General features: G+C 36.4%; 3 protein-coding genes and 1 long non-coding RNA gene across 4 annotated transcripts; 3 read left to right on the top strand and 1 right to left on the bottom strand.

The window, feature by feature from the left end:
* The first annotated feature begins 858 nt into the window (after positions 1–858).
* LOC147490361 (uncharacterized) lies at positions 859–2028 on the top strand. Its single transcript, XR_015202092.1, has 2 exons — positions 859–1216; positions 1311–2028. It is a non-coding gene; the product is annotated as an uncharacterized LOC147490361 (long non-coding RNA).
* A 1014-nt stretch (positions 2029–3042) lies between these two features.
* Positions 3043–4903, bottom strand: LOC147490360 (RNA pseudouridine synthase 2, chloroplastic-like). Its single transcript, XM_086574848.1, has 4 exons — positions 4721–4903; positions 3876–4115; positions 3248–3450; positions 3043–3121 (listed from the first exon to the last, which is right to left on the bottom strand). The coding sequence occupies exons 1-4, from the start codon at positions 4901–4903 to the stop codon at positions 3043–3045; spliced, it is 705 nt and encodes a 234-aa protein (XP_086430974.1).
* A 5073-nt stretch (positions 4904–9976) lies between these two features.
* On the top strand, positions 9977–13341 carry LOC147490359 (26S proteasome regulatory subunit 6B homolog). The gene is given in 7 exon segments (XM_086570152.1): positions 9977–10342; positions 10344–10466; positions 10616–10846; positions 11382–11540; positions 11899–12051; positions 12264–12347; positions 12984–13341. Coding segments are annotated over 7 exon segments (1224 nt in total). The 5' UTR covers positions 9977–10003; the 3' UTR covers positions 13119–13341.
* Positions 13342–13966: 625 nt separating this feature from the next.
* Positions 13967–17487, top strand: LOC147490358 (serine/arginine repetitive matrix-like protein). The gene is made up of 5 exons (XM_086570151.1): positions 13967–14303; positions 14377–14485; positions 14942–15059; positions 15851–16759; positions 16962–17487. Exons 1-5 carry the CDS (start codon positions 14162–14164, stop codon positions 17358–17360), a joined length of 1677 nt encoding a protein of 558 aa, XP_086426277.1. The 5' UTR covers positions 13967–14161; the 3' UTR covers positions 17361–17487.
* The last annotated feature ends 4201 nt before the right edge of the window (positions 17488–21688 follow it).

Here is a 21688-nt window from a genome sequence, read left to right as displayed (position 1 = left end):
AAGTTGACAACACAAACAATTAACATAACTCATTAGAGAAAAATAAATAAATAAATAATAATGAAAACCCACAAACCTTCTCATCGGAGCAATACAATAATATTACTCGGATAGTCTCTCTATGCCTATCAACTGCTAGAATCTTTTACCATAATTACTTAAATGTTTTGAGTAATTATTGTTTATTTCAACATTTAACTCAAAACAATATAACTAACAATACTCTAATAACAAAATAAAATTTCAATCGAAAAAATATAATAACAACATTTGAAAGTTTAAACTTCAACTAATAGATGTTTTGATTTAAAGTTGGTCTAAGGGAGACAAGCTATGTGTTAATATTCATACAATCGAAGGGAAAAAAAATAGTGTTGTTTACAAAAAAAACAAAAACAAAAAAAACAAAAAAAAAAAAAGTTACAAGAGTGTTGGATGGACGCATAGCACAAATACCCTACGATGCAATACATGGTACCCTATTTCGCATTAAAATTTATATTGGCACCCAAAACAATAATTACTTAAATGTTTTGAGTAATTATTGTTTATTCCAACAATAACAAAATAAAATTTCAATTGAAAAAATATAATAACAACATTTGAAAGTTTAAACTTCAACTAATACATGTTTTGATTTAAAGTTGGTCTAAGAGAGACAAGCTATGTGTTAATATTCATACAATCCAAGAAAAAAAAAAAAAAATGTTGTTGAGGTGGGCAAAATATAGGGCCAAAAAAAAACATTACTTGAGAGAAACTCCAGAACCGACTAGTTAAGCCCACAACCCGAGAGCCCAATTCTATTATCAGATGGTTTACTGCGTCACAACTTGGATTTACTATATTTGATGGGAATTGAATATTACATGTTTCACAAGTAAAGCAAGTTAAAATTTGAACCAATTTTCTATTGTGACCAAACAATAATAAGAAATTTTGAGGGGTTTTATTTATCATTTCAGCAGGGCAGTGAATATGTGTTCCGAGCCACGTGGACTGCCACTTACCCATATTTCCATTTAAAATAAAATAATCGTCCAGAAAAACCAACAGAAAACATTCCCCCCCAACCCCAGTAGTGAAGAACCGATTATACATTGAATTATACCACGCCTTTCTGATTTTGAACAGGCGACGATTGCATCTCCATTGGACCAGGTTGTTCAGATGTTGATATAAATAATGTCACTTGTTTACATGGTCACGGGATCAGGTGAGTCACTAAGTCAGCAACCAATTCAGTTAGTCAAAAATCCTAGTTGAGAAGTGAACAATGCTTATATAACTGAACCATCTCTTTTGTACAGCATTGGGAGCCTTGGAGTGCATAATTCACAGGCCTGCTTTTCAAACATATCAGTCAGCAACACATATATAAAGGACTCTGATAACGGGGTTAGAATCAAGACATGGCAAGGCGGAATGGGTTCTGTAGCTGGTATAAGATTTGAGAACATCGAAATGGACAATGTGAAGAACTGCATAATCATAGATCAATACTACTGCTTCACTAAAGGTTGCAGAAATGAAACCTCGGCAGTATATGTAAGCGATGTTTCTTACAAGAATATAAAGGGCACCTATGACGTCCGAAGCCCTCCTATACACTTTGCCTGCAGCGACTCAGTCGCATGTACAAATATAACACTATCCGAAGTTGAATTACTACCCGAAGAGGGAGAGCTGGTGGATGATCCTTTCTGTTGGAATGCTTATGGAACACTAGAAACCTTGACCATCCCTCCCATTGGCTGCTTACAAGAAGGGGGACCTGAAACAATTATCGAAAGCGCCAACTATGATTGTTAGAATTTCTTTTGTCCGTAGATCAGCATTAGATTTTAGAATATAGGATTCTTGTTTTCTTCTTTGGTCGGTTAGGTTCCAATGTTCCATCCCTTTTGGGTTTGTTTCCCTATTAGTGTGATGAAAATTAGTAGAACATGGTCTACTGTGCCTATGTATGTAGTGTAAAACAGTAAAAGATAGATGGAGTTCTCTGATTTGGTGTACTCTGCGCATATATGTTACCTGGGGGATCAACAACAGAACAGTTCTGTGTTCTGAATCATGTATAAAATTACGGAGCAGAAGGAGATCTAGTGTTATTAGTAGTAGTGACATTTTTTTCTTTGTTAGTGAGAAGTAGAAAGAGGGAATGTTTGTGTTTGAGTGTGAAGTGAGTAAAGTACTAAAGTTTATTAAGAGAGAACAGAGAAGCCATGATTTTAATATCAACAAATTCGTCCCTAGGCCCATTTCAATATATTGGTCCGAGGTCAAATTTCGATTCAAAAGTCAAAACAACTCTAGAGGACTGAGTATTTTTTGGGGTGACATAGGAATTGGATTGGGCAGCTTCCAGCCTAAGCACAAACACCGAAGTCCAAAGCAAGTCCAATACACCCCTACCTAAATTGCACAGCAATTGGGAACAACTTTTTCAACTGGTACCAAACCAAAAATCAAAAACCAAAAGCAAAACTTGATTTTGTGCAAGGATAGTTTGGTTGGTGCAAACAAGGATTTCTTCAATTTTGAATATCAATTTTTGTTAATGCATTTTGTTTAATTTTTTTTAAATTCAACTCTAGTTTCTCAATTTGTGGTTTCTATTGTTGAATAATACGGTATGGTTGTTATTGTTGAATAATTTGTAGTTTCTATATTATTGATTATTATATAATGCAAGTTATTTGAACTCCAAAACGAAGTATTGTTTGAAAAACATTGAAATGACTCGGTGAGGTCATTTTGGAAATGGCTCAAACGAACCAGCGAGGTCTTTTGAATGTTTTTTTTTTTTTTTAATATTCGTGAATATTATTTGTATAAGTTGTATGAGTTAATACAAGATTTAGAGTTAGAAATATAGTTTAGTGTTTGTAGTGCTTGAGTGTTTGTGTATTTCAATTATCCATTTTAGAGTGTTTGTATTTTGTACCACTTGTAATGACGAAAGAATTGTAATTTAGCTCGAAATGTATAAAGATTATAATTTAGCTTGAAATGATTTAGATTTGATTAAATTTATTATAATTACCAATGTATTATAACTCGGAGGATCCACTCAACCAATGCAGAACCACCACCTGCAAGTACTTCAATCACCTTGTACCTAGTTCAATTTCAAAACCACTTCAACATAAAAAGAGAAAATGTACTATATGTGAAATACTGAAAAGGAGAAGACTTGACTGATGTTTAGGAAAACCAGAGAGTTAAAGCAGGAAAGGAAAATGACCTACTAGCAGCATGGCGAACCTGTCTAGAGACACTAGGGCAAGGTATAGCAGCCATACGAATCCGATTGTTGATATCACGACCTATTGGGACCTCAACACGTCCAGAAAGGGTGGTGGGAACTCCCGAAGTAAGACTTATGTACACTCTATGAATGGTATGCTGCTTGAACTGTTCAGATAGATGGGCATGAGAATACTCGTCCTGCAATAGATAAGATGATTCTTAGAATCATATTCTTACCAAAGTTCATATACATCTATATAAACCAAAGCACTACTGAAACTCTTCTGTATTCTTTTGCCAAGTAAAAAAACATCCGGATTATCTTAAGGAATTACATTTAAAAATATGGGGGAGATAGAGAACAGAGATAACATAAACAAAAGGAACCAGTATTGTGGAAGAGGTTGAGATAGGAAACTGATCAAGGAGGAGGATTGCTAGAAGTGAAGAGTCAATGATGACTTCACAAGTCGGATTACTTTGGTACCATGTTATGAAGCTACAAAAATGCCTTTAGGGTGAATACATAATGGACACAGCCCCACAGATATATGTGAATATAACCTTCCAATCTTACATTAATTAGCAAAGCAGCAGCTTAATAGCAAAGTACCAATGCTCACCTTTGCAACAACAAGTAACCCGCTAGTTCCTTTGTCCAATCTATGTACAATTCCAGGTCGTATGCTAGAACCAATCTCCATAGAGGAACTCCGATCATCATGAGAGCCAGTGAGCTCAGCGTCAGAATCATCATCGAGGTCAGAAAGTATAGAATTGCTTAATATATTTGGAAGAGCGCAGTGGTGAAGAATTCCATTTACAAGTGTGCCATTAGCATTGCCAGGTGCTGGATGAACAACCTGAAAAATTCCCTCCCCCCCAATTCATATTACTAAACATACATACAACTTGTTTATATGCGATCAAAATCTGTAACCGTATTAGCTATACTGAAGCTCCTAAGATTCCAGCCCGATTTCGGAATCAAATCAGGAATATACGGAGGGCAAGACACCACGCAGCATGAATTGACTAATGGACAACTTAAATTGGAAAATAAATTGATCAAACTCATCTCATTACAAAAATATAAGCTCTCAATTTGCAAATGTTGGAGGTTGGAAAGATGAATAACTGAAGGCAACTTAAGTCGGAAATCGAACAAATCCAGTAGTGTAATGGTTGGAGATGTAAAGAGGCAACACGGAAGAGTTACGGGTGTCATTGTATGTAATGAAATATAGATTTCTTTAACATTGTGTTGTACAGCAAAAGAGATCCACTCATTGACTAACATAGGTTCGGGTAGGGTTTCAAAGTAAGCTTCGAGTGTGAACTTGTGTACATCTGACCCATCATGGCTACGAAGTGTGTGAGAGACAAAACGGCTAAAAACCTCACTATCTAATTTCTTCTTCTTAAAATAAGCTTGATTGAATTCCAAATTAGAAAGCGATGAGCATACGTTTCTCCAACTTGTAGAAAGAATGGTGCTTCTTATTGCTTCTTCCGTTGGAAGAAAGGAGGCTATGTGGCTTATGATTGGTTGAGGCAGAGAGCTAATCACGTCGGGTTCGGGCTTTCTTGGTGGCTTTTTTGGTTCCTTGATATGAATTCTTTCAAGGAAAGAGATGATCCCGTCCAACATTTTTTTTTCCGCAAAATACAGGACACTTCTTGTTGGCATGTAAGTATTGTAGAATAATGTTATAGACTTCTTACCTAACGGGGAACAATGGTTTAGATTTGATATGGAAATTTTTCCTAGGATAAAAGAACGAAAAGAGATTGAAGAGTTTAGAGGAATAAGAAGTTTAAGATAATATTAGGTGTTAGATAAGTGATAATTTGTTGGATTGAATAATTGAATTAATGAAACACTAAAATACCTAGATGAGCCAAACTTGATAACCAAGAAACCTAGAATTCTAAATCTACTTAAACTCAAAATACCTAGAGAGCGATTTTAGGATAAGGGTACTATCAACTTTTACTTGGTTTTTAACCATTTAAAGGTTATTTTGGAGGGAACTCTATTCTCTGAAGATAACTTGCCTATTCAGGTAAGTTTGACAGGCTATGGCCGGCGTGTTTTGCCGTTGACTCGACAACGGCTGGATCGGGCTCACCGAGATGGAGTTGAACTCGCAAACGGATGGTGAGGTGATCATCTCTTCTACAGATCAAGCTCAACAAACTGTTACCTCACTTTTAGGGCCTTCTGTTCAACCTCATCGAACATGGAGAAATCTGTTTGGTAGTAATGATACTTCTTATGATACCAATCTTGAACAGTATTTCCCTACACTAGTGGATGGTGTACTAGAAATCCCCCCTGATGTGATTCAACAAGGGGTATCAGATTGGAGTCAGTACATACGTGAAAGCAACCTTGAGTAGACTTTGGAAGACTAAAGCAGCATATGAAATAATTGCGGATAAGGAATTGTTCTACTTCAAATTCTCTGAAGATGAAGACAGATCCAAGATTCTAGAAGCAGGGCCTTACTTTATTGCCGGTAAAATCTTTGTGTTAAGGAAATGGTCGGTTGATATTGATATTCAGCGCCAAAAATTCACCACCATTCCTATCTGGCCACACTTAGATTTACCTATACAATTGTGGTCCAGGAAAGATTTGGGATATGTTGCTAGCTATTTGGGGAAACCCTTGTGCTTAGACAAACTCACAGCTAAGAAAGAAAGGATTTCTTTTGCTAGGGTATGTATTGTGGTTGTTGTAGACTCAGAATTGCCTACAACTATACCCGTTAAGCTGGGTGAAGGCATTTTTCCTGATGTCAAGGTAGAATACCCTTGGATCCCAAGTTGTAGTATATTTGGACACTCTGAATCTAATTGCCCTGTTACCATGCCGCAAGCGCCTAAGACTACAAAGAAAACTTACAAAAAGAATAATAAGGTTGCAGAAGCCCAAACTCAGACTTGGGTACGCAAAGATCATCTTACAAGTAGGCGGGTAACAGAAACTGGGGAAACTAGCAATTTAGCTGAGATTCTTATTACACAGGTTGAGGTTCATAATGAGGAAGTGAGAGTGCCTCATACACATATCCCAGCCGAACAAGAGCATGCAAATGCAGTGGTTCTGACTGAAGCACATGCTCAAGAGCAGATTATAGAGAACAATGTGATAGTAGCCGAGATAGCTAGTACCAACTACAACACTAGTAGTTCGTGGGTCTAATGTTGAAGGGGCTGTGCCTAGAGCACATCAACAAGAACACAGTGATGAGCAGGAGACCCCTGTTGTTGAGAACATAGTCACAAGTATTATTATACGTGACATATCAAATAGACAGGAAGCACGAGGCATCGAGACGCAGAAAAATTCGTTTCATGCTCTTTCTCTGAAAGATGGTGAAAAATTTGGAGACCATGTCTACTGTGATGAGGGCTTGTATAATCTTATACAATATGATTGTGGAAGATGAACGTGAAACTGATATTCCATGATATATTCTTGATTATGAACCTCCAAGTAAATAAGGGGCAGTTGAACATGAACGCCACTTTGTTCTGTCTCGTTGGGCAACTGGCGTTAATCGGCTTCATTCACAAGTTATTTATGATAGGTTAAAAGTTGACTTGGTCAAGCATTTGTGGTCTAGGTGTGGTCGGCATTGATTGAATTCATTTGGACTTGGTTTATTTATCGTTCATATGTATTTGTGTTCCATGTATATATTTCTGTGCCATGTTTTATGTTCAATGTGTGTTTATTTATTTTGTGTGTGTTTTTAAATTCCCAAGTTGTAATCTGTTATTATTATTATCAATAAAGAATGATGTTTATTTGTCAAGAAATGAAATAATAAAACTTATCAACTTTAAATTAAGGTACATGCAAAAATAAAATTAGAGTGTATAAAATTATAGTTAAGGAATGAGAAATTTAGTTGTTTTTTGGTTGTTTGTTTTTTGGCCTTTTTTTTTAGTCAGAGCACGTTGCTTTTAGTAAACTGCGCATGGGCCTAAACTTTAAGCAGCCCACGCTGTTTTATGATATGAAACAGTGCAATGAAGCCCATAAATGAGCCCAAAGCCCACCCAGTTAAAAAACAACGTCGTACATTTGGTTAAGCGCCAGACCAAACACCAAATGGTGACCGGTTTGGTGTTTGATTTGCTGATTTTTTAATGTTGAAATAATTTGGTGTCTCCACTAAAGATGGTTTTTAACCAAATTTTCAGGAATTTGGTGTTTTGACATGATTTGATGTCACTATTAAAGATGTTCTAATTAAGTCAGTCTGGTAAGTGAAAGCAAGAAGGCGGATAGCTAGCCTTAGAAATCGTTTGGATAAAAAGACATAAAGGAGAAAGACATTATGAAACTTTCTCTAATGGGTGAATTGAAGATCTTCGTCTGCTTTGAATTCCTTTCCCTTTAACGGTGAACCACTAGCAAGATCTTCTTTAAAATGTTTTCCCTTCAAGACCCACCAAGCAAGCAATCTAGAAAGCGAATAATCAAAATCTATGTCTGCTTTAAATTAGGGTTAATATTCATTTGTTTTCTCTCTCGATAAAAGAAAGAATTAGGGTTTAGAAATGGGTGGTATAAAATCTTCGATATATATATGCATTTGAAACCGGGCTGATACTTTATTTTGTCGAGTTGTTTACGGTTGATAAAACCAAACGTTCACCGAGTTGTTCTCTTCAATACTTTTTGGGTTCAACCACGGTCCAAAATGCACACTTTAGGTAACACTCATTCTATATTTTACTAGCCACTTTGCCCGGCTTGCTATAGTTATAGTATAAGATAATTATATTTTATTTAAATGGTTATTTAATTTAAACAGTAATTGATTTTGAAAATGTGACAATAACAAGAACTTAAATCACTTCATAAAACAGCAAAGAACTTTTAAAACGTTACCAATTGCAAAGTTACTAGAGTGTTGGACACATAGCACAAATACCCTATGATGCAATACATGGTACCCTATTTCGCATTAAAATTTATATTGGCACCCAAAACAATAATTATATTCATGCATATTCATATTATAACCCAAAAACATATAACATAACTTTGTATGTTATATGTTTTTAATCTAAATGACAACAATAATTTAAAGTTTAAAGGACAAAACTTTGTTTGTTTTTAACGTGCTTTCACTAAAAACAACCCATGGGTTAACAACACCCTTTTCACGTTAGAAACAACCCATGACTTAAAAAACGATGTCCTTTATATGTTTAATTGCATTGTAAGTTATACTAAATGGTTAACAAATTATACATTGCAAGTGCATTAGTTGTCAATATGTATATTCCAACATTTAACTCAAAACACTACAACTAACAATGCTCTAATAACAAAATCAAATTTCAATCGAAAAATATAATAACATTTGAAAGTCTAAACTTCAACTAACTAATAGATGTCTTGATTTAAAGTTGATGTCTATACAATAAAAAAACAAAAAACAAAATAAAAATAAATAGTGTTGTTGAGGTGGGCAAGTGCTTATAGGGCAAAAAAAAATGCATCACATTCCCACCAACATAACATCTATAATAGTACACTAGCTTTAAAATGCTAAGAACAAAAAAATTACTTTGTTATAAATGAACACATTTGAAACCAATAACGCAATTGGTAAAAGATTTGATATCTGAAAAGTTGACAATACAAACCTTCTCATCGGAGCAATACAATAGTATTACTCGGATAGTCTCTCCATGCCTATCAACTGCTAGAAGTGGGGGACCCCAAAGCCAAATCCCCTTGGAGCAACAAACAGAGCAGGTTATAAATGAATACATTTGAAACCAATAACGCAATTGGTAAAAGATTTGATATCTGAAAAGTTGACAACACAAACAATTAACATAACTCATTAGAGAAAAATAAATAAATACATAATAATGAAAACCCACAAACCTTCTCATCGGAGCAATACAATAATAATATTACTCGGATAGTCTCTCCATGCCTATCAACTGCTAGAATCTTTTACCATAATTACTTAAATGTTTTGAGTAATTATTGTCTATTTCAACATTTAACTCAAAACAACATAACTAACAATACTCTAATAACAAAATAAAATTTCAATCGAAAAAATATAATAACAACATTTGAAAGTTTAAACTTCAACTAATAGATGTTTTGATTTAAAGTTGGTCTAAGAGAGACAAGCTATGTGTTAATATTCATACAATCGAAGGGGAAAAAAAATAGTGTTGTTTACAAAAAAAACAAAAACAAAAAAAACAAAAAACAAAAAAAAAAGTTACAAGAGTGTTGGACGGAGGCATAGCACAAATACCCCGCATTAAAATTTATATTGGCACCCAAAACAATAATTACTTAAATGTTTTGAGTAATTATTGTCTATTCCAACATTTAACTCAAAACAATATAACTAACAATACTCTAATAACAAAATAAAATTTCAATCGAAAAAATATAATAACAACATTTGAAAATTTAAACTTCAACTAATAGATGTTTTGATTTAAAGTTGGTCTAAGGGAGACAAGCTATGTGTTAATATTCATAAAATCGAAAGAAAAAAAAAAAAAAAAAAAAATAGTGTTGTTGAGGTGGGCAAAATATAGGGCCAAAAAAAAACATTACTTGAGAGAAACTCCAGAACCGACTAGTTAAGCCCACAACCAGAGAGCCCAATTGGGATGTGGATTCGGAGTTGATGAGTCTATAAAAAGAGAAGTCGGGCATCTTCTTCCACAGCAAACACAATCTATCATGGCGACAGCAATGGTACTTGATCCCAAACCACCAGCTTCTTTCAAATCAGACACCGACCAATCATCCAACGACGAAGAAGATCTCTACGGCCGTCTCAAATCACTCCAACGCCAGATCGAGTTCGTCGACATTCAGGAAGAATACGTCAAAGACGAACAGAAGAATCTCAAACGGGAACTCCTCCGTGCCCAGGAGGAAGTCAAGAGGATTCAATCTGTTCCTCTTGTCATTGGTCAGTTTATGGAGATGGTCGATCAGAATAATGGGATCGTCGGTTCCACTACTGGCTCCAATTATTATGTCAGGATTCTTAGTACTATTAATCGTGAGCTTTTGAAAGCCCTCTGCTTCTGTTGCGCTCCACCGTCATTCCAATGCCCTCGTTGATGTTCTCCCACCCGAGGCTGATTCCAGTATCTCTCTGCTCAGCCAGTCCGAGAAGCCCGACGTCACTTACAATGTAAGTTCAAATTTTGATTCTTTACTATTATGTGGAATTCTATTAGGCTTCTTGATTCAAATTGACGTCACTTGCAATGTAAATTTGAGAGATTAAAAAAAAAAAAAAAAAATAGGGTTATGAAAAACTTGTGAGTTGTGGTGGAACAGGATATTGGAGGCTGTGACATTCAAAAACAGGAAATACGTGAAGCTGTGGAGTTACCTTTGACGCATCATGAGCTATACAAGCAGATTGGGATAGATCCTCCTCGAGGTGTGTTACTTTATGGTCCTCCTGGCACTGGGAAAACCATGCTGGCTAAGGCTGTGGCAAATCATACTACTGCAGCCTTCATTCGTGTCGTTGGGTCAGAGTTCGTTCAGAAGTATTTGGGAGAGGTACGATGTTTTTTTGATAATTATCCTTGTTTATGTCAAACTTATAGTCGACTTGTAACCTTACCAGATGATCCAGTCCTTCGAAAGTTTAAATGAGAGCTTTGTGGATTCCTGTATCTTTGTGGAATTTTGGTGTAGTCTTTAACTGTACTTCTTCCTCGTCATTATGAACAATAACTTTTTCACCTGATTTAATAAAAGGATATCCCAACCCATCCACCAAAAGCTTTCTAATTGACTGGTGTCACAGGTGTCCTTCATAGACAGTGATGGATCTAGGGGGCAAGAAGGGCGGTTGCCACCCTAAAATTTTGAACACAATAATTATACACTAGAATTGTTGTAAGAAATGTTTTAATTTACAAGGGTTTGCCCCCTCAATCCCTGTTCACAGTACATGTGAATGCTATCCCCATGACCTGACAGTTTATTGCTTTTTCCGTGTCTACCAGCTAAGTCACATATTAGCAGGTTTTCTTTGTCAGTCGTTGTATCCTATTAATCGACAAATTGGGGTACTTTGTCTTCTTTTCAGGGTCCAAGAATGGTCCGTGATGTTTTTCGTCTTGCCAAAGAGAATGCTCCAGCAATTATCTTTATTGACGAGGTTGACGCTATTGCTACAGCAAGGTTTGATGCACAAACAGGAGCTGACAGAGAGGTTCAGCGTATCCTCATGGAGCTTCTCAATCAGGTACGGTTAATCTAAAGGAATGTAAGATGTCATGAACAGTGTACAAAAATAATCAATACTTGGAACAATGAATTTGACGCTGGTTTAGCTATAGCGGAGAAAGGGAGACTCTTGGTTTGCCACCGATCAAGAAAAGAAAAAAAATAATAGGAAATAAGTATATAAATAAATAACAGTTTCTCTTGGGTTTTGATATCATTCAAAAATAATAATAAATTATGATAGCTTGTGTTGCATCCTAAAAGCTTATGCGTTAGTGTTTACTTTTTATTAGCACGCTTGAAAAACTGTGAAAGTGTTGCGTTCTTACAGTATATTTTCTTTCTTTGCACTCTAATGGCCTGGGACACTTGTACAGATGGATGGTTTTGATCAAACTGTTAATGTGAAAGTTATTATGGCAACTAATAGAGCGGATACTTTGGACCCTGCACTCTTACGTCCTGGTAGGCTTGACCGAAAGATTGAATTCCCTTTGCCCGATCGCCGACAGAAGAGGCTTGTTTTTCAGGTATTTTTTAGTTGCTGTAAACACTTCTTAGATGCAATATGCTATTTATAACTAGAAATAGCTATTTATAACTAGAATTACCTTGTCAACTTCATATGGGTTTTGAGACATGAAACATGATCCTTACTTTAGAAGGATCGTCTTAATGAAATCTTAGATATCACGTGTTTTTACGTTCATTACCATTTATTCTCTGGTTTGTGCGTGTACAGGTCTGCACTGCTAAGATGAACTTGAGTGATGAGGTTGACTTGGAAGACTATGTTTCTCGACCTGATAAGATCAGTGCTGCTGAGGTTAGTTGATTCAACTGTTATGCTTGCAGCCACATGTATATATTTATTTTAAATACCATTGCAACTTCTGGATGAACATGTCAGAGATAGCTGTCATCTTCTATGGGTGTGTGTGTGTTTAAAATGTGTTGTGAAATGGTTTCCGAAGTACGTATTTGTTCTTGTATTTGGACACTGGTAGGAGACTTTGTAACCACAACATTAGGAATCCGAATATGAACGTTACCTTTAATGAATTTTTCACTTGGATATCCAGTGAGATAACTTGTGGATATCAGGGAACTCAGGAATAGACTTAGCTTAAGAAATAGGCGATAGCCATTCTTAACTCAATGAAGGGGTGTGGAATGGATTGTGTTCTTGTACCATTCAGAGAGCTCTTAGCCACCTTACCTTTAATTTATTCAGTGAATCACTCTTCTTTAAGTTTCTTAGTGGTATCTTCTGTATTGATCAGTAGTACCGGCATTGTCTTGTATGCAAGTCCTTCACCTAATATATTCAAGGGTCTGTGTATGTTGGTTTGCTTTCTAGCTTGACGTACTTTCACAGAGAGATCCTAGCTGTTGTTTTGGCTCTATGTTATCTGTTATGATTTATATACTGTCACTGACGGCACTTCACTTTTCCACACAGATTACGGCCATTTGTCAAGAAGCTGGTATGCATGCTGTCCGCAAGAATCGATATGTAATTCTTCCCAAGGATTTCGAGAAGGGATACAGGACGAATGTTAAGAAGCCGGACACAGATTTCGATTTCTACAAATAAGTCTACTCCAAGGACATTTAGATGTAGTTTTATTCCAGGAGTCCTACATTCTTGTGTACCTCTAGAATTCACCAGTCTCTATTTATGTAACAGGTTGATCTGACTTGAAAGGTTTTACTGAAATTCATTGGTGATAACTGTTGAATGTGTTATTTAGTAAAACATGTCAAGACGACGGTTGATATACAGTTCTTTGTTAATGTTATGATCTCTGTTAACTCTCTTTTTTTTGGTTGCGAATTGCTAAAGGTTTACTGCTCATGTTGTGAACTCTTCCCTGACATGTTTGGATTCACTGAGGTGTGCAGTAGATATAGATAATGTCTCTGTAATTTTTCATGTGAAGCCAGAGTCCTACTCATTTATTAGATTAGTTTTTTTATTATCCTATGTAGAATGCTGAAAAGCTACAACCCGTTTAGAAGGTCCGACAGTTGGACATTGATGAAGAAGAGTAAAAAATCTTGATAGTTTAGTTGCAAGTACACTTATATTTTATATTTTTATTAAATTTCAATTTTGTTATAGAGTTAGGTGTTACTGAGATTTGAAGTATATCAGAGCAATGATTCAATTATTAATTTTTAACCTATGATTGTCTTTCTTTTGGTGAAGTATGATTGTCAAGATTAAAAGATGTAATTGTATATGTGATGGAGAACATTTTGATTGTTTTGCAAACCATGTGTTAATAATTGTCATCGGTCGTGGGTGTTCCCCTTACCCCCATCCCCAGATCACCGACTTTGATTTCTTTACAGCACTACTATGGGTAAATACTATGTAGGAAAATGCGGCTGGAACTCTGGAAGAACACCTTAATACTAAAGACATGCTTGCTATTACCTGTCCACATTACTACTACACTATATATATATCTACTTTAAAGTAAGTTAAAAAGTGGAGTCACTCTCTCCCTCCAAATACAAAGACAGATCCATTCATTCATTTATCAATCTATCTATCCATCCACACATTCCACTCCACTCTTCCACAACCCCGGAGTTTTTCAACTAGTAGTAGTAGTGTTGTGGTTGGGCATTATGAACCGCATCTCATCGGGATCTCAGCAGTATAACCAACGCAGAGGTCGAAGTTTGGTTGTTGGGTGCCGTGATGAGAACTTGGATCTCTTCTCTCGCAATCGCCCAACCCTCTCACTGGCCTCTTCTGATGAATCAGAAGGTAACAGATCTCATTTCCCTAGTGCAACATTTTCATAATAATTCTTTAACATAATCATAATTCCCTAGTGCAGTTTCAATGAAGTTGCCCAGAGTTTCTGTTGGATCGCTTAAATTAGCCAGGACTGGAATGGACGATCTATTGACCTCTGTTGATGACGGAGGAAAGAATGACTATGATTGGTATAATCATTTTTCTTTTCTTTTCACTTGCCTTAAAATTCATCATTGTTTTCTCAAAGGGCTCATTATGTTAATATAAACAGTAAATGCAGTGTAAGGAAAATGTTATCATCCCATGGTTCTGACTTCTGAAGCTGACTTGATAAGGGGCTAGCGTTTTATTTATTTATATCCATTTAATCATCATATATAAATAGTGTAAGCAAAGTTCCCTATATTGCAAATTTTGCTTTCCACAATATTGAGTGCACTCTGCATTATTCAAAAACTTATCTCACCTCAGATGAAAAGGGCAAGGCCTAAATTTCACTTGTTTTAATTATTGCATGCAAATTCTTTGAAGATGTAGGTGTGGCATAGTACTGTATTGTACTCTTCTGTAGGAGTTTGAGCTCGAACCAATACTCACAGCTAAGTGGACTTATTTTTTTTTTTTTTCTCTGATTGTGTGAATAGGCTTCTCACTCCCCCGGGAACTCCTCTATTATCAGACACGAGCGAACCTCAACAGAACATAGCTCCTTCGCGAAACCTCTCCTCTGTTAGATCAGTCTCTAATACTAAGACTTCAAGAGTATGGTTTTCTATATTCCCCTCATATCTTGTTTTTTTTTATTTTTTTTCCGTCACAACTGTTCACCTGGTTTAACATTAACAGGGTATGACAGGACAGTGTCCTTACTATTGTACATTTAACAGATTCCAGACATAGTTGCAAACCTATGAATGCTTTCCGATACTACAACCTTTTGTAGAGAATAATTTGATTAATACTACATTTCCAATTTATTGAGGCCCTAGTGGATACACTGAGAACGGATTTGTCAATGGTCCACTAGATAATCAGCACATGAAACGGTCATGCTATTCTAACTGCTATAGTAAAACCTTGGACTACAAGACTGAAGATTTGGGTTTTGATTCATCTAATGGTCAAGTTCTGCACTTGCTCTTATAGAATATTGTAACTCAGTTGTCCTAATAAGTTTATAGACAGTGTTGAAAGTCACAACACCTAACATATGAGACCTAAGTGGCATTTTTTCTTGTATGTGTTTTTTTTTTCCATTTGATCGGTAAAATACTAAATTTTAGTTCATTAACATGATAAAATTATACTATTACGAGTAGTAGACTACATAGCAAGGAGCTATGCAATGACCAAGAAGATCCCCGCTACCATGTTACAAGCCCTTTTAAAGTTCAAGGGTAGTCCAACACTACTACTCCTCTCTTTGCATTTTGTCATCCATGTAAAACTGCATCTGGTTTGAGTTATAATTATTTAGTTCTATGAAAGCTTCAGAACAGAACTTACAAGATTAATACATGCTCGTATTGTCTAATGTTGGGTCTCTTTTTCAGCTTTCTATGACACAACTGGAGAACAGCTATCCCTCGCGACCAACTAGAAGTACTTCAGTTACACGCTCTTCCATTCCTAGTGTTATCTACACCTATTCCTCTAATTCCAACCGATCTTCCTCGATCCTAAATACAAGCTCAGGGTCAGTTACATCAATTTGCAGACCATCCACCCCTAATTCCCGCTCTACCAGACCTTCCACCCCAACTTCTCGTGGGACATCACGGCCGTCAACTCCTGTCAAATCCAGGCCAACTCCTAGCAGCTCTTTCAGTGAGAAATCACGTGCACCCCAAAACCAGCCAAGACCCTCAACTCCAACTTCCAGGCCTCCCCCTGCAAACTTGAACTCCTCAGCTTCACGGTCAAATTCTCGACCATCAACTCCAACTCGTAGGAATACAGCACCAGGTTCACAACCACTCACTGGTTACTCAGCTTCCAATGGACGAGTTATCGCGAATGGACGGAATTCAGCACCAGCATCTAGGGGAAGCTCTCCGGGGCCACGATCCCGCCCTTCACCACAACCCATTGTGCCACCTGATTTTCCACTCGATACCCCTCCGAACCTAAGGACCACAATGCCCGACCGGCCAGTTTCTGCTGGCAGATCACGCCCTAGTGCTGCCGTCTCTGGTCGGGGAAACTCAGAACCAGGGCTTACAAATCCACCACGAAGACTGTCATCTTCCCCGATAGTGACGAGAGGAAGACTTCCTGATCCCCCTGGAAAGGGTCGATTGCATAGCAATGGGAATAGTATTAATGCAGTGGAAAGTCAAAGAACGCCACCAGTCATAGATCCAGCATCAAGGAGGCCTGCAAAGTCTGCAACAGCCACAGAAAGTAGTGGATTTGGAAGGACAATCTCAAAGAAGTCACTCGATATGGCTCTCAGGCATATGGTACGTTAAATTCTTCCAATGTGTACTCTGGTGCATGGTTCGTATGCAGGTGAACATGATGTAAATTTGTGGGGAGAATTTCTTCACTTTCCCATTTTTCTTTTGCATCATATTTCTGTTAGGAGCAAATATACCATGGTTCAGTCTAATCAATTTCCATTCGTGCTTACTTATTTAATTGATTTGGTTTTGCATTAATTAGGATATCCGACATGGTTCTGGGAGCATTCGTTCGTCTCCAGGGTCTACTCTTTTCCCTCAGAGCATTCGCCTTGGAACAGCAAAAGGTCAATCTGCTCATGTGTCAGATGTTCCAGCTCCAGTCGGCAGTAATGGAGGGTCACCAACAAGCAGCAACATCGACATATTGGAGAATGGAAGCTGTACCAGTAGGTTTCTGGATGGTGAGTTTGCAGAAGATTTTAGTCGCTTTTCTGCTAAATTAAGTGAACTGGATATATACGAAAGCTCACGATACGACGCTATTCTCCTCAAGGAAGATTCAAAGAATACAAATTGGCTGCTTGACGACAAGTCTGATCAGGGGTTTATGTTTGATCACAGGTTTGAGTTGCTTCCAGAACCATTTGATCCCTTGTAATTCTTTCAAATGTTCTTCTGTGAAATGTCTATAATTTGAAATGTCTGTCCACTTTACCAGTTGCATTTGATTTTGTTTTGGTCCTTCGCCATCAAGTTTCCACCAGTAAATTGTATGCTGTTTATCTCGTCTCCTCTTAGAGAGTACCACATTAATGCCAAAAGAGGTAACACATTAGAGAGTACCGCACCTTTGCTATTACCGTTCACCATTAAGTGTTAAGTACAACTGGAATGGTACTAGCATGTAGAAAGCCATCTCCTAAACAAATCAAGTTTGGGGTTTCCTTCCATATTGAGAACATGGAAATCATCTGTGATTTGCTCCAACACTGTTTTTACAAATCTAATTCTGCACAACAATGTTAGAACATTTTATCTTCTGAATGGCTACTTGCCAACGCCTTAATCCCTTATATGTTATTCCTTATATGAAAATTATTCATGAAATCTTAGTGAAGACTGCTAAATCTAGAACAGTATAAGAGTTCAGCACGTTAAAGGTTCCCAAACGGCCAAACCTATCGAAATGCCTGGTCAGTACTTGCAGTGTGTTTCGGATCAGCCAATTCTAATCAGCTGCTTCAAACCCAAGCCCACATCGAAACCTTCCTCGGCTGGATTGGGCTGTCATAGAGAAGCTCAGCTTTGCAGGTTATAAAAAAATAAAAATAAAAAACGTTTAGGCACTCAAAGCAACAGATAATTAAATATATGAATAATCAGAAGGAGATGGAATTTGATAAGATGAGCGTTGTCACCTTTGTCGGTTGTTTGCATTTCGTAAAATCATCACTTGTCACACAGCTAAAACAAAGGTTTTAGACTATTTTTACTCTATAAATTTTCAATTGTTTTCAAACTCGAAAGAAACTTTTAGAGCTTAATTTCTGCTAAAATCATATCCATTATCACAAGGTTTGCTCAGTTTATCATCTACGTTCTCGGCCATTTAACCTGATGAATTAAAGAGCTGACGCTACCTATATAATACAAATTTCTTTTTAGTATATAAAATTAATGTGCGTCACTTAAATTGTAGCCATTCTATTATCTATTCCATGAATTTAATTAAATTCAAAAATTCAGCATTACAAAGCTTTGTATAATTTCTGAAAAAAAATCATTTTGTTATCAGCCACGCATCACGAAGTGATGGTAGCCGCAAGGGTCGATTAGCTCTCAATATGGTGGGTGAGGTAAGTAATATTTTCTAAAAAGGTATATATATACGAACTTGAATTTTAAGGATACTAAAATCTCTCCAACCAACCGTGGTCCTATCTTAGTAAATGACTATAATTCGACCCATATATATGGCCATATGAACGTGACAAATTGACAACCACTTTAATTGACCAACAAGTGCAAGTAAGAGCACAACTAACTTGGGAGAATCTGACTTCATAGAGTGTCTCACTTGTTATCTTGTTGTTCTACCATTGAAGGAGGTGGTCACATACATTCAGAAGGAAACGAGTTAAAATTCTTTTGGTCGATGAGAATTTGATGTCATATGAGTATGGGAGGTTGTATCCAAGAAAGTGAAGTAGCAATGAATCAGGTGGGTTCCCAAATTCCAACCTAACCCGGCCACATTGTGTCGTTTAAAAAAAAAATAACACCAAGAACAATTTAATAGCAACCAACTGATCTACAGTAATAGAAATACTTTCTTACATGAAATACATTTGATGATTAGAGGTGGTCAGTTAAAATCTTGCAATTATTAAGACAGCTCAAATAGGGTAGACCTACATATCTTAGGTGCTTGGCGCTAAATCAGATTGAAATATTTAGCACGCATGTTACTGAAATATCAGTATTGATCTTGTTGTGTTCTGATCAATATTGAGAACCTGCGCTAAAAGCTTAAGGTTGAATTGTTGAAAGATCATGTCATGCTCAATTTTTTCAGTAGACAACAAATAAGTAGAGATATTATTCTTCACGAACACGTGCACTTCCATCTTAGCATTTTGCATAAGCTTGACTGCTCGAGAGATATGATAGAAACGAGCAAAACTCCAACAGCACCAGATATTGCCATGTCAAAAGCTCAAAACATAAATTTGCCAACTGGGCTTATTTGTACATCCGTCTCAGCACATAGAAGCTTGACCCCTTGACAATATTTGACATGATGATTCATGATCATGTTTGACTCAATTCTAAGTGGGTCTTGCACTCTTGCCATATCTCTCATCAATAAAAAAAAAAGGACCTACCATGTGAATTGAGAACTTTTTAGGTGAAAGAATGTAATTGAAAATCAACTATAGGTTAATAATAATTTCCTGCTCGTTCTGCGCTTTTAATGTCTTTCCATCACCAATTCAAATTTATCCCATGCTAGTTTAGGAAGCATAAGGATAAGGTTTTCGATATACCAATAACCAATCTGTGCAATTTGCCAAATTCTGCCTAAGGCCTAATTACGCTTGGGAGTTGGTAAGAGATAGTGAGGTCCCTGGAAGGACCACATGTTTAATGCAAGCCCCACTCCTTCGCACGATTTAGGTTTTTTGGAGGTTATGACGGAGTGCCAATTCAGATTTTTCGCAATTTAGTGGATGGAAGTATCTAATATTAAGGACCTTTTCCTACCGAACAACAATTTTGTTTTCAAGTAATTGGGCTGAGCTCAATTTTCTCAAATATTTTCATCCTAAATCCACTTCAATTTTAATTTCGTTCCAAGTCCTAAAATATAAATTCATATACGAAATTAAAAATCAAAGTAAACTATATGGCAAAATTATTATTGGGCTTTGTTCTTGGGGCTGGAATCTCTGTTTTGTTTTTAGGCATTTTCTTTTTCAGTTATACATGTCTACCCACACTTATGTTAGTACTTAGTAAGATATTTCATCCTCACAAAAAAAAATTAATTCAATCAGAAACTTGCAACCCAGTGTCCAGTGAAGAATCAAAATCAAAATAACGTAACGGTAATCTGCGCTCTAGGTTTTTAAGTTTTGGATGAATTTTTATGTAGGTTAAGAATATCCACAGCTAATTGTCTAGTCTGTCGCTTATGGCTTATGTAGGTCACATAATATGCATGGAGTATAAACAGAGTAAATTTAGACAAATCTTCCCTATCTGAACTTAAAATGACAATCATTCTAGCACGTACTTAAAAGTTAAAACAGTGATGAACCTACTTTGTGAAGTTGACAAATTAGTGATCTAATAGTGGACAATTATAAGATGAAGACCCACATTTTGAAAAGAAAATAAATGTAATCGTAATCAAAAAAGAAATTAATTGTACTTTAATTATTTTGAGTATAAGCCCGAGATATAACATATGGTAGATTTGGAGTTTGGACCACCGTACCACACTTAAGTTGACACCAACTTTCATCAAACTTCAGTATGAAGTTTTCATATTAACTGATTTATTATAATTTCATTACCTCCCACTAAACTGTCTTATACTTTTATAATTAACTCACTCAAGCTATCGTTAATGGCATATATATACGAGTATATCTGCATGTGACAGCTAAACATTTCCGATTTTAAAAATGAGTATACTTAGTTGTCAAACACCATCAACGAACTCACAAAACCACCTTCTGGTTGCTAAAATCACAGCTAGAAAAGGGATATTTTAATCAATAATCGATGTCAGTCAGTTCTTCAGATCCTATTAATCTGCAACTTTATGAGAGAAATCAGAGAATGATATACAGCAAAAAAAAAAAAAAATAGCCATTTGCCAGAGACAATTGTAGATTATTTGTTGTGTTGTATACTTGTAATCTTGTATGGATCTATTGATATTCTCTACCAAAATTAAAGAGCCATGTGCAAGGACAATTGTTTTGTGTTGTATTGTATGGCTGTATTAGAAAACCATGCACGACTCAATGTGTCACAGTCTTTGTATCTTAAACCGCATAATTTGAGTCTTACTTGACCTGGCGAAATGTGTATAAAATATTAAAATTACACACTATACAAAGCTTAGAAAAGCTGTGACATACCATCCTAAACCATCGTACTAGCCAGCAGCAAAGTCAACAGTTTCAAGTTAAATTTGGAAAATTCCAGCAACTCACAAATGAAAATTCTGTATTTTCAGGTTGTTTAGGGCAGGCTTTCAAGTTGTGTAGGGGTATTTATTAGGTAAACTGAAATCTTCGTTGGGATGTGTAAGAACTTTCCACTGTTGCTAGCAGCCTAGCATAACAGCATTTACATTGATTCGATGGGAGCCTAAAACCTTCTCCCTCAACTGCTAATTTAACTTATAGCAAGTTGTCAACCACTGATATATAGGATGTACTGTAGTTTTGTACTTAACATTGCCCACTGACA

This window comes from Coptis chinensis, chromosome 7 (genome assembly GCF_015680905.1).
Source record: "Coptis chinensis isolate HL-2020 chromosome 7, ASM1568090v1, whole genome shotgun sequence".
Taxonomy (NCBI): Eukaryota; Viridiplantae; Streptophyta; class Magnoliopsida; order Ranunculales; family Ranunculaceae; genus Coptis; species Coptis chinensis.
The sequence above is the reverse complement of the archived record's forward strand: the minus strand, read 5'-3'. Positions and strand labels throughout refer to the sequence as shown.